The 13,544-nt window shown below is 50.0% G+C and overlaps 1 protein-coding gene across 2 annotated transcripts in view; it reads left to right on the forward strand.

Annotated features, from left to right (window-relative positions):
- The first annotated feature begins 5,239 nt into the window (after nt 1–5,239).
- The window catches only part of LOC129701988 (sodium- and chloride-dependent neutral and basic amino acid transporter B(0+)-like), a 43,175-nt gene continuing 34,870 nt past the window's right edge, over nt 5,240–13,544 (forward strand). For both annotated transcript variants that reach the window (XM_055643446.1, XM_055643447.1), the window contains exons 1-3: nt 5,240–5,718; nt 10,879–11,029; nt 12,689–12,820. In XM_055643446.1, the coding sequence (XP_055499421.1) occupies nt 5,662–5,718; nt 10,879–11,029; nt 12,689–12,820 (340 nt within the window). In that variant the 5' untranslated portion in view covers nt 5,240–5,661. The remainder of the gene's footprint in view (nt 5,719–10,878; nt 11,030–12,688; nt 12,821–13,544) is intronic.

The raw sequence follows: 13,544 nt of genomic DNA on the forward strand, positions 1-13,544 counted from the left end.
GGGGAAGGACAGAGAGAGGAGGGACAGAGAGAGGAGGGAGGGACAGAGAGAGGAGGGAGGGACAGAGAGAGGAGGGAGGGACAGAGAGAGGAGGGAGGGGGGAGAGATAGAGGAGGACAGAGAGAGAGGAGGACAGAGGGAGGGGGGACAGAGGGGGGGGGGGGGGAGGGACAGAGGGGAGGGAGGGAGAGGAGGGAGGGACAGAGATGGGAGGGAGGGACAGAGAGAGGAGGAGGGAGGGAGAGAGAGAGGAGGGAGGGGGAGAGGGGAGGAGAGACAGAGAGAGGAGGGAGGGACAGAGGGAGGAGGGACAGAGAGAGGAGGGGAGGGACAGAGGGAGAGACAGAGAGAGGGGAGGGGAGGGACAAGAGGGAGGGATAGGGGGAGAGATAGGGGGAGGGACAGAGGGAGGGAGGGACAGAGGGACAGAGGGAGGGGACTGCCCTGCCCGGGGAAGGTGCAACAGTGGGGATTTCCACCGTCTGGAACATTTCCTGAATGATCACTGACTTTACAAGAATGGCCCCAGCAATGGGGGAGGAGGTGACTTAGTTAACCCATGATGAGCGTCTATCTGCACTGGGCCTGTACTCGCTGGAGTTCAGAAGAGTGAGTTTAGAAGAACAGTTCCATTGAAACGTCTATAATAGTGAAAAGCTTAGATAGAGTGGATGTGGAGAGGATGTTTCCACTGGTGGGAGAGTCTAGGACTAGAGGTCACAGCCTCAGAATTAAAGGACATTCTTTTCGGGAGGAGATGAGGAGGAATTTCGTTAATCAGAGGGTGGTGAATCTGTGTTATTCTTCCCCACAAAGGGCTGTGGAGGCCAAGTCAGTGAATATTTTTAAGGCAGATATAGATAGTGTGCCGTATTGACACACCATATCGTCTGTCCATTTCCCTCCGTGGATGCTGCCTGACTTGCTGACTTCCTCCAGCACTTTGTGTTTTTCCTCACGATTCCAGCATCTGCAGTTCCTTGTGTCACCAGCGATTCCTCATTCGGTGGTCTGCACCGCCACCTGGTGGGGAATGTATTGTGGCAGCAGCATGTGCCGTCTCTGTAGAGAGAAGCAGCAGATTAGCCACAGGTAAAATACAGAAACATCCCTGTCCTTGTAGCCGGCTTGTAACTGGCTCTACATTGTCTTGTTTTAGAAGGAGAGGTGATTTCATTCTAAGGAATATACTTATAATATTATATAATAAGTATGTACTGTTATGAGAAGTCTAGATAGGGTAGACAGTCAGAACATTTATCCCAGGTTAGAATATTCAAATACTAGAGGGCTCAGCTTTAGTGAGAGGGGCAAGGTTTAAAGATGCACAGGGGCAGTATTTGTACACAGAGAGCAGTGCAGCCTGGAACACGTTGCCAGGGGTGATGGTGGTGGAGGCAGATACCATAGTTAGTGTGTTAATGTACGATATGTAAGAGACTTTTGGATAGGCACCTGGATATGCAAAAAATGTAGAGTTATGGGTTATGTGCGGGAGGATAAGAGGTGGTCTTGGCATCATGTTTGGCACAGACATTGTGGGCCGAAGGGCCTGTTCTGGTGCTGTACTGTTATATGTTTTATTCCCAAGGGGTTTCACATATGATGCCGGCTCTCTGAAAGCTGGTAGGATCTGCCCCAAAGTGTCACCGGTCCAGTGATAGTCTTATAGACAATAGACAATAGACGATATGTGGAGGAGCAGGCCACCTGGCCCTTCGAGCCAGCACTGCCATTCAATGTGATCATGACTGGCCATCCCCATCCTACACTGACTCCTGGCTGTGGTACATTGGGTGTTCACAGGACAAGCTCCTGTGGATTGATGGCAGATTCTGGGCCCACTTTCTGTCCACAGCAGTGACTCTGAACCTCCCGAAGCTTTCATTCACCCTCCACTCCAGTCTGGAGACGCCACGGACAGCAGAAGTTGGTTCTTGAGGGACAAACAGTGGGCTGTGGGCCGAGGAGCTGTGTCGTTCAAGTTCGTGACCCAACTCACGGAACTACTTGAATTTTTAACATATTGTGTAAAAATGTTATATAAATCATATCTGAAACTCGCCAAGACCAAAACCTGAGAAATATGAGAAAGAAAACTCAAATTTTTCAGAAGCCAGAGTAGCAATTCCCCAATCAATGCACGTTTGACATTAGGGTCGGACGCTAATTGACCAATCCCGCGCTTTGTTTTATGGTCTCTAGGCAGCGAGGACCCTGGGATCATGGCTGCCTCCTCATTACATCAAAACAATAACAATGTTTCAAAGGAGTAAAGGTAATGCAAACCTTGTTGATCATTTGGTTTATCAATTGATTTATCTTTATAAAGTTATGATGTGAACCGTTAAATAAAAATGATAAATAACAAATGTAGAGCTAGGATTAGGATTAGGGTCAGTCGGTCAGTTGGTCAGTCAGAAAGTCAGTTGGTCAATCGGTCGGGCTTGTCAGTCAGGCTTGTCGGTAGGCCGATGGATGCTGTGGAGGATTGGTCAGGCCGCCAGTGGGTGCTGCGAGTGGTTGGATGGCTGGTGGGTGCTGTGAGTGGTCGGTCGGGCTGTCGGCCTGCCGATGTTGCAGCGAGCGGGCGGGCAGACAGACGGAGCCGGCGCTATGTGGGTGCTGAAGGCGGTCCGGGCAACGTGCAGGGCAGTGCTGCTCCCCACCATCATCACCATGATGATCCAGAAGGGCATGCTGGCCGAGGTGGACACGCTGCAGGGCCACACGTACGGAGCCCGCAGCCGGTCCCAAAGCGACTCCAGCTCCAGCTCCAGCTCCAGCCGTGGGCAGCTCTGGAAGGGGGCGAGTTAGGGTTAGGGTTAGGCATTTTCCTGTCAGTGGAAGATGCCTTAACCTTCACCAAGCCTGGAACTGCCACAGTCTCACTATGGCCGTGATCCCCACTCTGCACACTGGCAGTCAGTGGGGTTCAGTAAACGGGGGAACCCACAGGAACTGCCCTTACCCATTAATTAGGCTGGTTCAGGAGCCAGACATAATTATATATGATTAGTCATATTCACAAGTCATATATGGTATAATAATATATGGTTTAAATAGACCGCAACACGGAAATAGGCTCCCCATGGTGTAATATGGGCATTGGACACTAGATGGCGCTTACTTTTTCGATCTCATTTTCTAATTAGTTTAATTAATTAATGTGCAACTTTTGGCAATGACGAGTTATGACTTCTTTCTCAATTTTATTTTATCTAAATCTGTGCAAAATTTCATGTAGTTCCGAGACATGGGTCATGAAAGTTGAATTCCAGACACATTTTTGATGCTTGGCCCACAGCCTCCTGTAGGAGGGGAACTTGTTCACAGTACGCGCCTTTAGAGAGGAGATCCGATCCATTACCATTTCCCTCCACACCCTGGTGCAGCGGTAGAGTTGCTGCCTCACAGCGCCAGAGACCTGAGTTCGATCCTGACTACAGGTGCTGTCTGTACGGAGTTTGTACGTTCTCCCTGTGACCATGTGGGTCTCGGGTGCTCGGTATAGGATGGAACAAGTATACAGGTGATCGCTAGTTGGCACGGATTTGGTGGGCCAAAGGGCCTGTTTCCACACTGTTTCTCTCAACTAAGATGCTGTCTGACCCGCTGAGTTCTTCGCTGAAAGTGGCCACACAAGTAGAAGGAGCGGCAACAAATGTGTACAACTAAAGTGGACATCTAGGTAACGTTTGGAGGCAATAATGAACCAAGACTAATGTGATCATTGCCCATCTCTGTGTGGCCTCTTCAGTGATAAAGCACAGACACAGGCCCTTCGGCCCACCATGTCCATGCTGTCCATTGTAAGTATCTATCAATTCCATTTTCTGATGGATAATCCGAGATTCCATCCGACTTAGTCTCCTTGTGGAGGTTAATATTTGATGGACAAATAATTTGAACACCAGGCCTGGTGGTCGTGATAGGAATCTATCTTTGGTCTCAAGCAAGAAGGATTGTTCCCAACAAAGTAACCTTTCTGATCACTTGGACTGAATCACTAGAATCACTGACCAGCTCAGTGGCACAACAGGTAGTGCTGCTGCCCCACATCTGCAGGGACCCTGGTTCGATCCTGACATCGGCTGCTGTCCATGTGGAGTTTGCATGATACTCTCACATCCCCAAACCTCCCTTCTGGTAGGTTGTGTGACCACTATTCATTACTCCTAAATAGACAATAGACAATAGGTGCAGGAGTAGGCCATTCGGCCCTTTGAGCCCGCATCGCCATTCGATGTGATCATGGCTGGTCATCCCCAATCAGTACCCCGTTCCTGCCTTCTCCCCATATCCCCTGACTCCGCTATCTTTAAGAACCCTATCTAGCTCTCTCTTGAAAGCATCCAGAGAACCGGCCTCCACCACCCTCTGAGGCAGAGAATTCCACAGACTCTCAACTCTGTGTGGAAAAAGTGTTTCCTCGTCTCTGTTCTGAATGGCTTACCCCTTATTCTTAAACTGTGGCCCCTGGTTCTGGACTCCCCCAACATCAGGAACATGTTTCCTGCCTCTAGCGTGTCCAAACCCTTAATAATCTTATATGTTTCAATAAGATGCCCTCTCATCCTTCTAAACTCCAGAGTGTACAAACCAGTCAAAGGGGGGAATTAATGAACGTGAGAGAGAGAATAGGTTTCAAGGAGACAAGGGAATCAAGGGGGTGGAATGAAACAGATTGGATTCATCTCCTAGGAGCTGACATGTTCCTGATGGGCCAAATGGCCTCCTTCCATGTTGGGATAAGTGTAAGAACATTTAGGATTGATGAGGAGGCAGATTGTGAGGATCGGGTTGGGGCATAGTGGGTAAGATGGTTTGATCCCTGGAGACAAGATGCTCAGGTTTGGTTCAGTACATGGTGGTGGAGGCTGGGGGCTTCCACAATGGAGGTTGGCCCTTCTACCCCAGGAGCTGGAGCAGAGGGCATTGCCCAGATAGGTGGCACCTTCACCGACCCTCAGCCCAGAACTGGAATCACTGAAGTCTGGAGAAGGGTTTTGGCTCGAAACGTTGCCTATTTCCTTCGCTCCATAGATGCTGCTGCACCCGCTGAGTTTCTCCAGCATTTTTGTGTACCTTGGAATCACTCTTGTGTTTACCTTGGGGCCCTTCCTCATTGACCGCGGTCCCTGTTTCCGTGCCTCCTGCATTGGTTTCCCCTCGATGCTGAGAGCCCATGAGCCTCCCCCCCCTTTGTATTCCCCACCCCACATTCTAGAACTTGCCCTTTTCAAACCCAGTGTTCCAATCTCCAACAGTAATGGCGAGGCTTTCGAACAACATGTCCCTGGATGTGTCCTGTGTGTAACGTTCCGGCCCTGAGCCCATCACTTCCAAATGCTTTTGGTCAGGAAGACACCGACCTAAGACCGTCCTGCATTCAGCGGGTAGTGCTGCTGCCTCGCACCCTCCAGCGGCGCTGGTTCGATCCTGACTTTGGCTAAACCTCCCCCCGTAGCTCCTGAAGATGCTACTTGGTTACTTAGCCGAGCTGTAACTTGCCCGCACAAGGTTGACAGAACAGCTGGAGAAGAATGGCCTCATGTGGAGCCAGGCCACAGTAACCTTAAGGCACAAGTTCCAAAGCAGCAAGCTCTCCTTTGTCTGGCTGAGTGACGTTACCCACTTTATGTGAAGAGACCCAGCAGTATGATACGTTTAACTGGCGCTAATTTCTTTCATAAAGTAAATCCGGTTAAAAGGTCGGTGAGTATTTTGCTAAAATGCGGATCTGAAGTGATGTACAACACAGGTACTTGCAGTATACTGGGTTCAGCCCTGACTCTGTGGAGTTTGCATGCTCCCCAGTGGCCATGTGGGCTTTCCCCGGTGCTCTGGTTTCCTCCCACATCCAGAAGATATTGTGGGCCGATGGGTTCAGCAGTTGCTGTAGTTTCCCTCGAGTATTGTGGGTGTAAGGTGGGTGGGGGGGAAATAGCGTTGCCCCGTGAGCCAGTATCGATGGGCCGAACATCCCCCTTTAGCAATCTGATCAAGATGCATCACAGCTTTGTTTGGGAACAGCTCCATCTAAGACCCCGAGAAATTGCAGCAAATTGTGGACACAACCCAGACCATCACACAAACCAACCTCTCATAGAAACATAGAAATTAGGTGCAGGAGTAGGCCATTCGGCCCTTCGAGCCTGCACAGCCATTCAATATGATCATGGCTGATCATCCAACTCAGTATCCCGTACCTGCCTTCTCTCCATACCCCCTGATCCCCTTAGCCACAAGGGCCACATCTAACTCCCTCTTAAATATAGCCAATGAACTGGCCTCAACTACTCTCCGTGGCAGAGAGTTCCAGAGATTCACCACTCTCTGTGTGAAAAAAGTTCTTCTCATCTCGGTTTTAAAAGATTTCCCCCTTATCCTTAAGCTGTGACCCCTTGTCCTGGACTTCCCTAACATCGGGAACAATCTTCCTGCATCTAGCCTGTCCAACCCCTTAAGAATTTTGTAAGTTTCTATAAGATCCCCTCTCAATCTCCTAAATTCTAGAAAGTATAAACCAAGTCTATCCAGTCTTTCTTCATAAGACAGTCCTGACATCCCAGGAATCAGTCTGGTGAACTGTCTCTGCACTCCCTCTATGGCAATAATGTCCTTCCTCAGATTTGGAGACCAAAACTGTACGCAATACTCCAGGTGTGGTCTCACCAAGACCCTGTACAACTGCAGTAGAACCCCCCTGCTCCTATACCCAATTCCTTTTGCAATGAAAGCTAACATACCATTCGCTTTCTTTACTGCCTGCTGCACCTGCATGCCTACCTTCAATGACTGGTGTACCATGACACCCAGGTCTCGCTGCATCTCCCCCTTTCCCAATCGGCCACCATTTAGATAATAGTCTGCTTTCCCGTTTTTGCCAACAAAATGGATAACCTCACATTTATCCACATTATACTGCATCTGCCAAACATTTGCCCATTCACCCAGCCTATCCAAGTCACCTTGCAGTCTCCTAGCATCCTCCTCACAGCTAACAGCTTAGTGTCATCTGCAGACTTGGAGATATTGCCTTCAATTCCCTCATAGAAACATAGAAACATAGAAATTAGGTGCAGGAGTAGGCCATTCGGCCCTTCGAGCCTGCACCGCCATTTAATATGATCATGGCTGATCATCCAACTCAGTATCCCGTACCTGCCTTCTCTCCATACCCTCTGATCCCCTTGGCCACAAGGGCCACATCTAACTCCCTCTTAAATATAGCCAATGAACTGGCCTCAACTACCCTCTGTGGCAGAGAGTTCCAGAGATTCACACACTCTCTGTGTGAAAAAAGTTCTCCTCATCTCGGTTTTAAAGGATTTCCCCCTTATCCTCATCCAGATCATTAATATATATTGTAAATAGCTGGGGTCCCAGCACTGAGCCTTGCGGTACCCCACTAGTCACTGCCTGCCATTGTGAAAAGGACCCGTTTACTCCTATTCTTTGCTTCCTGTTTGCCAGCCAGTTCTCTATCCACATCAATACTGAACCCCCAATGCCGTGTGCTTTAAGTTTGTATACTAATCTCTTATGTGGGACCTTGTCGAAAGCCTTCTGGAAGTCCAGATACACCACATCCACTGGTTCTCCCCTATCCACGCTACTAGTTACATCCTCGAAAAATTCTATAAGATTTGTCAGACATGATTTACCTTTCGTTAATCCATGCTGACTTTGTCCAATGATTTCACCACTTTCCAAATGTGCTGCTATCCCATCTTTAATAACTGACTCTAGCAGTTTCCCCACTACCGATGTTAGACTAACTGGTCTGTAATTCCCCATTTTCTCTCTCCCTCCCTTCTTAAAAAGTGGGGTTACGTTTGCTACCCGCCAATCTTCAGGAACTACTCCAGAATCTAAAGAGTTTTGAAAGATTATTACTAATGCATCCACTATTTCTGGAGCTACTTCCTTAAGTACTCTGGGATGCAGCCTATCTGGCCCTGGGGATTTATCGGCCTTTAATCCATTCAATTTACCCAACACCACTTCCCGGCTAACCTGGATTTCACTCAATTCCTCCAACTCCTTTGACCTGCGGTCCCCTGCTATTTCCGGCAAATTATTTATGTCTTCCTTAGTGAAGACGGAACCAAAGTAGTTATTCAATTGGTCCGCCATATCCTTGTTCCCCATGATCAACTCACCTGTTTCTGACTGCAAGGGACCTACATTTGTTTTAACTAATCTCTTTCTTTTCACATATCTATAAAAACTTTTGCAGTCAGTTTTTATGTTCCCTGCCAGTTTTCTTTCATAATCTATTTTTCCTTTCCTAATTAAGCCCTTTGTCCTCCTCTGCAGGTCTCTGAATTTCTCCCAGTCCTCCGGTATGCTGCTTTTTGTGGCTAATTTGTACGCATCATCCTTCACTTTGATACTATCCCTGATTTCCCTTGTTATCCATGGATGTATTACCTTCCCTGATTTATTCTTTTGCCAAACTGGGATGAACAATGTTTGTAGTTCATCCATGCAGTCTTTAAATGTCTTCCATTGCATATCCACAGTCAACCCTTTTAGAATTAATTGCCAGTCAATCTTGGCCAATTCACGTCTCATACCCTCAAAGTGACCTTTCTTTAAGTTCAGAACCATTGTTTCTGAATTAACAATGTCACTCTCCATCCTAATGAAGAACTCAACCATATTATGGTCACTCTTGCCCAAGGGGGTACGTACAACAAGATTGCTAACTAACCCTTCCTCATTACTCAATACCCAGTCTAAAATAGCCTGCTCTATCGTTGGTTCCTCTACATGTTGATTTAGATAACTATCCCGTATACATTCCAAGAAATCCTCTTCCTCAGCACCCCTGCCAATTTGATTCACCCAATCTATTATACCTCACGCTGCCACGGCAAGCCACCAGCATAATCGAGGACCAGTCACTCCATATAACCATATAACAATTACAGGACGGAAACAGGCCATCTCGGCCCTACAAGTCCATGCCGAACAATTTTTTTTTTCCCCTTAGTCCCACCTGCCTGCACTCATACCATAACCCTCCATTCCCTTCTCATCCATATGCCTATCCAATTTATTTTTAAATGATACCAACGAACCTGCCTCCACCACTTCCACTGTGAGCTCATTCCACACCGCCACCACTCTCTGCATAAAGAAGTTCCCCCTCATATTACCCCTAAACTTCTGTCCCTTAATTCTGAAGTCATGTAATCCCTCTTCTCCCCTCTCCCTTCAGTGTGAAAACGCACACCTCCAGATTCAGGGACAGTTTCTTCATAGCTGTAGGCTGACACAAAATGCTGGAGTTACTCAGCGGGACAGGCAGCATCTCTGGAGAGAAGGAATGGGCGACGTTTCGGGTCGAGACCTTTCCTCAGACTGATGTCAGGGGAGTGGGTGGGACTGAGGTAGAATGTAGCCGGAGACAGTAAGGCTGGTGGGAGAACTGGGAAGGGGGAGGGGATGGAGAGAGAGGGAAAGCAAGGGCTATTTGAAGCTAGCGAAGTCAATGTTCATACCACTGGGGTGTAAACTACCCAAGCGAGCTATGCGGAATGGGAGGGGGAGTTAAAGTGCTGAGCAACCGGGAGATCAGGTAGATTTAACCATGATCATATTGAATGGCGGTGCTGGCTCGAAGGGCCGAATGGCCTCCTCCTGCACCTATTTTCTATGTTTAGGCGGACTGAGCGAAGGTGATCAGCGAAACGATCGCTGAGCCTGCGCTTGGTGTCGCCAATATACAGGAGTCCATACCTGGAACAGCGGATACAGTAGATGAGGTTGGAGGAGGTGCAGGTGAACCTCTGCCTCACCTGGAAATTCTGTTGGGGTCCTTGGATGGAGTCAAGGGGGGAGGTTAAGGGACGTGTTGTATCTCCAGCAGTTGCAGGGGAAAGTACCCGGAGAGGGGGTGGTTTGGGTGGAAAGGGACGAGTTGACCATGGAGTTGCGGAGGGAATGGTCTCTGCAGAAAGCAGAAAGGGGTGGAGATGGGAAGATGTGGCCAGTAGTCGAATCCCGTTGGAGGTGGCAAACGTGTTGGAGGATTACTGAATATGCTGTTCTTCCCGGCTGTTATCAGGCAACTGAATCATCCTACCACAACCAGAGGGCAGTGCTGAACTACTATCTACCTCATTGGTGACCCTCAGATTATCCTTGACTATACTGTGCTGACTTTATCTTGCACTAAACGTTATTCCCTTATCATGTATGTGTACACTGCGAAGGGCTCGATTGTAATAGTGTGTTGTCTTTCTGCTGACTGGACAGCGCGCAACAACAGCTTTTTACTGTACCTCGGTACACGTGACAATAAACTAAACTGAACTAAACCTCCAACAGGATCCCACCACTAGCCACATTTTCCCATCTCCACCCTTTTCCGCCTTCCGCAGAGACCGTTTCTCCCGTAACTACCTGGTTGACTCATCCCTTCCCACCCAAACCACCCCCTCCTCAGGTGCCTTTCCCTGCAACCGCAGAAGATACAACACCTGTCCCTATACCTCCTTCATCAGATACACGGATAGGACAGGTTTAGAAGGATACGGGCAGGTGGGACTAGTGTAGCTGGGGCATGTTGGGTGGTGTGGGCAAGTTGGGCCAAAGGGCCTGTTTCCACACTGTATCACTCTATGACCAGTTGAGTTAGTCCAGGTTTTTGTGTCCATCTTCGGTTTAATCCAGCATCTGCAGTTCCTTCCCACACCTTCCCTGCTGTACGACTAGGATTGTTTTCTCTGTAAGGGCTTATACATGGTTGGTGTGGCCAGTCCATGGCCCCCTGGGCTGGCCACTGAGATGCCTTATTGACAGCTGGCTAAGCGGCTGTGCTCCCAGTAACCTCTGCTCTCTCTCTCCCCCCCCCCCCGGCAGGTACGAGATGACTACCCGGAGGAACAGGATGAGAACCCTCTGCGTGGTAACTGGGCGCTGAAGGCGGACTACATGCTGTCGGTGATTGGCTTCACGGTGGGACTGGGCAACCTGTGGCGGTTCCCCTACCTGGTCTACAAGAACGGTGGAGGTAAAGATGGCGGGAAGTGGGCAGGGAACTGAAAGCAGCGATCGTACGGTGCTGAACCCCCACCCCCCCCCCCCGAAGTCTTCAGGAAGGGGATTGTGTGGGTGATTCTCCGTACCCCGCTCAGTGGCAACAGGAGAGTTGTCCCTACACTGGGGTACCAGCTGTAGATGGTCTGATCCCCCCCCCCCTGCTTGCTGTGCTGTGCTGTGCTGGGCTGTGCTGTGCTGTGCTGGTCTGTGCTGTGCTGGGCTGTTCTGGGCTGGGCATTGTCAGGGTGTGCAGTGGACAACGAAATGCATTTTTAGCATCTGCCTTGAAAGGGAGTGCTGTGCTGGGCTGTGCCCGTGCCTGCCGCTGTGCTGTGCATTGCAGGCTGTGCTGGGTGAAGGGTCTTGGGCTGTGCTGTGCTGTGACTGGTCTGTGCTGGTCTGTGCTGTGCTGTGCTGTGCTGGTCTGTGCTGTGGTGTGCTGTGCTGGGCTGTGCTGTGCGGGGCTGGGCTGTGCTGTGCTGTGCTGTGCGGTGCTGTGCTGTGCTGTGCTGGGGTGAGCTGTGCTGGGCTGTGCTGGGCTGTGCTGGTCTGGCTGTGCTGGTCTGTGCTGTGTCTGTGCTGTGCTGTGCTGTGCTGTGCTGTGCTGTGTCTGTGCTGGTCTGTGCTGGTGCTGTGCTGGTCTGTGCTGTGCTGGTCTGTGCTGTGCTGTGCTGTGCTGTCTGTCTGTGCTGTGCTGTGCTGTGCTGTGCTGTGCTGTGCTGTGGTGTGCTGTGCTGTGCTGTGCTGTGCTGTGCTGTGCTGTGCTGTGCTGTGCTGTGCTGGTCTGTGCTGTGCTGTGCTGGTCTGTGCTGGTCTGTGCTGTGCTGTGCTGTTCTGTGCTGTGCTGGTCTGTGCTGTGGTGTGCTGTGCTGTGCTGGGCTGTGCTGGTCTGTGCTGTGCGGGTCTGTGCTGTGGTGTGCTGTGCTGTGCTGTGCTGGTCTGTGCTGTGCTGTGCTGTGCGGGTCTGTGCTGTGCTGTGCTGGTCTGAATCGCATCATAAGGTCATAAGTAATAGTAAGGTCATAAATGCCTGATCCATCTCTCCCTCCAAACCCCGTTCTCCTGCCTTCTCCCCATAACCCCTGACACCCGTACTAATCAAGAATCTACCCAACACTGCCCTAAATGTATCCACTGACTTGGCCTCCACCGCCGTCTGTGACAAAGAATTCTGCAGATTCACCACTCTCTGACTAAATAAACTCCTCCTCATCTCCTTCCTAAAGGTACGTCCTTTATTTCTGAGACTGTGACCTCTAGTCCTAGACAAGGAAGGCTTTGGCCAATGTCATGGGTGGAGGTGTGAGTGTGCATCCTACCTGTGGAGCCAACACTGGGGCAGGTCTAATGTCCCACCCCCGCACACACATGCAGTCACTGTGAGGCAGCCTGGTGATTGCAGCAGGGCTTGTGACCTGCTCTGTGTGGCTGGGATGTGAGGGACCTCTCGCCTGTACCCCACCTGCACTCTCACCCGTTCCCCACCCACATCCCTTCCACCAACTTCACAAGTTGCAACGTCGATCCTTTTGACTCGCACCTTCCGTCGTTTCACCTCTGGCCTTTGTCCCATCTACTCGCCTCCCCATGACCAGTGCCGTTCCAACCTCTCCCCTTCCCTCTTTTCCAGGGGCGTTCCTCATTCCCTATGCAATCATGATGACATTCGCCGGATTTCCGCTGGTTTTCCTGGAATCTGCCTTGGGACAGTTCACCAGCCTGGGACCGCTGGATGTGTGGAAAGTTGTGCCCATCCTTCAAGGTCAGTGTTTGGTCGGCACTGTGGTGCAATAGACAACAGGTGCAGGAGTAGGCCATTCGGCCCTTCGAGCCAGCACCGCCATTCAATGTGATCATGGCTGATCATCCCCAATCAGTACCCCGTTCCTGCCTTCTCCCCATAGGACAAGGGGTCACAGCTTAACGATAAAGGGGAAATCCTTTAAGACCGAGATGAGAAGAACTTTTTTCACGCAGAGAGTGGTGAATCTCTGGAACTCTCTGCCACAGAGGGTAGTTGAGGCCAGTTCATTGGCTATATTTAAGAGGGAGTTAGATGTGGCCCTTGTGGCTAAGGGGATCAGGGGGTATGGAGAGAAGGCAGGTACGGGAGACTGAGTTGGATGATCAGCCATGATCATATTGAATGGCGGTGCAGGCTCGAAGGGCCGAATGGCCTACTCTGTTCTAATTTCTATGTTTCTATGTTTCTATCCCCTGACTCCGCTATCTTAAGAGCCCTATCTAGCTCTCTCTTGAAAGCATCCCCTGCCTCCACTGCCCTCTGAGGCAGAGAATTCCACAGACTCACAACTATGTGAAAGTGTTTCCTCGTCTCTGTTCTAAATGGCTTACTTCTTATTCTTAAATTTTGCCCCCTGGTTCATGTTTCCTGCCTCTAGTGTGTTCAAACCTTTAATAATCTTATGTATTTCAACAAGATCCCTTCTCACCCTTTAAAATTCCAGAGTACAAGCCCAGCCGCT

The sequence above is a fragment of the Leucoraja erinacea genome, chromosome 12 (genome assembly GCF_028641065.1).
Source record: "Leucoraja erinacea ecotype New England chromosome 12, Leri_hhj_1, whole genome shotgun sequence".
In the NCBI taxonomy this organism is placed as follows: Eukaryota; Metazoa; Chordata; class Chondrichthyes; order Rajiformes; family Rajidae; genus Leucoraja; species Leucoraja erinaceus.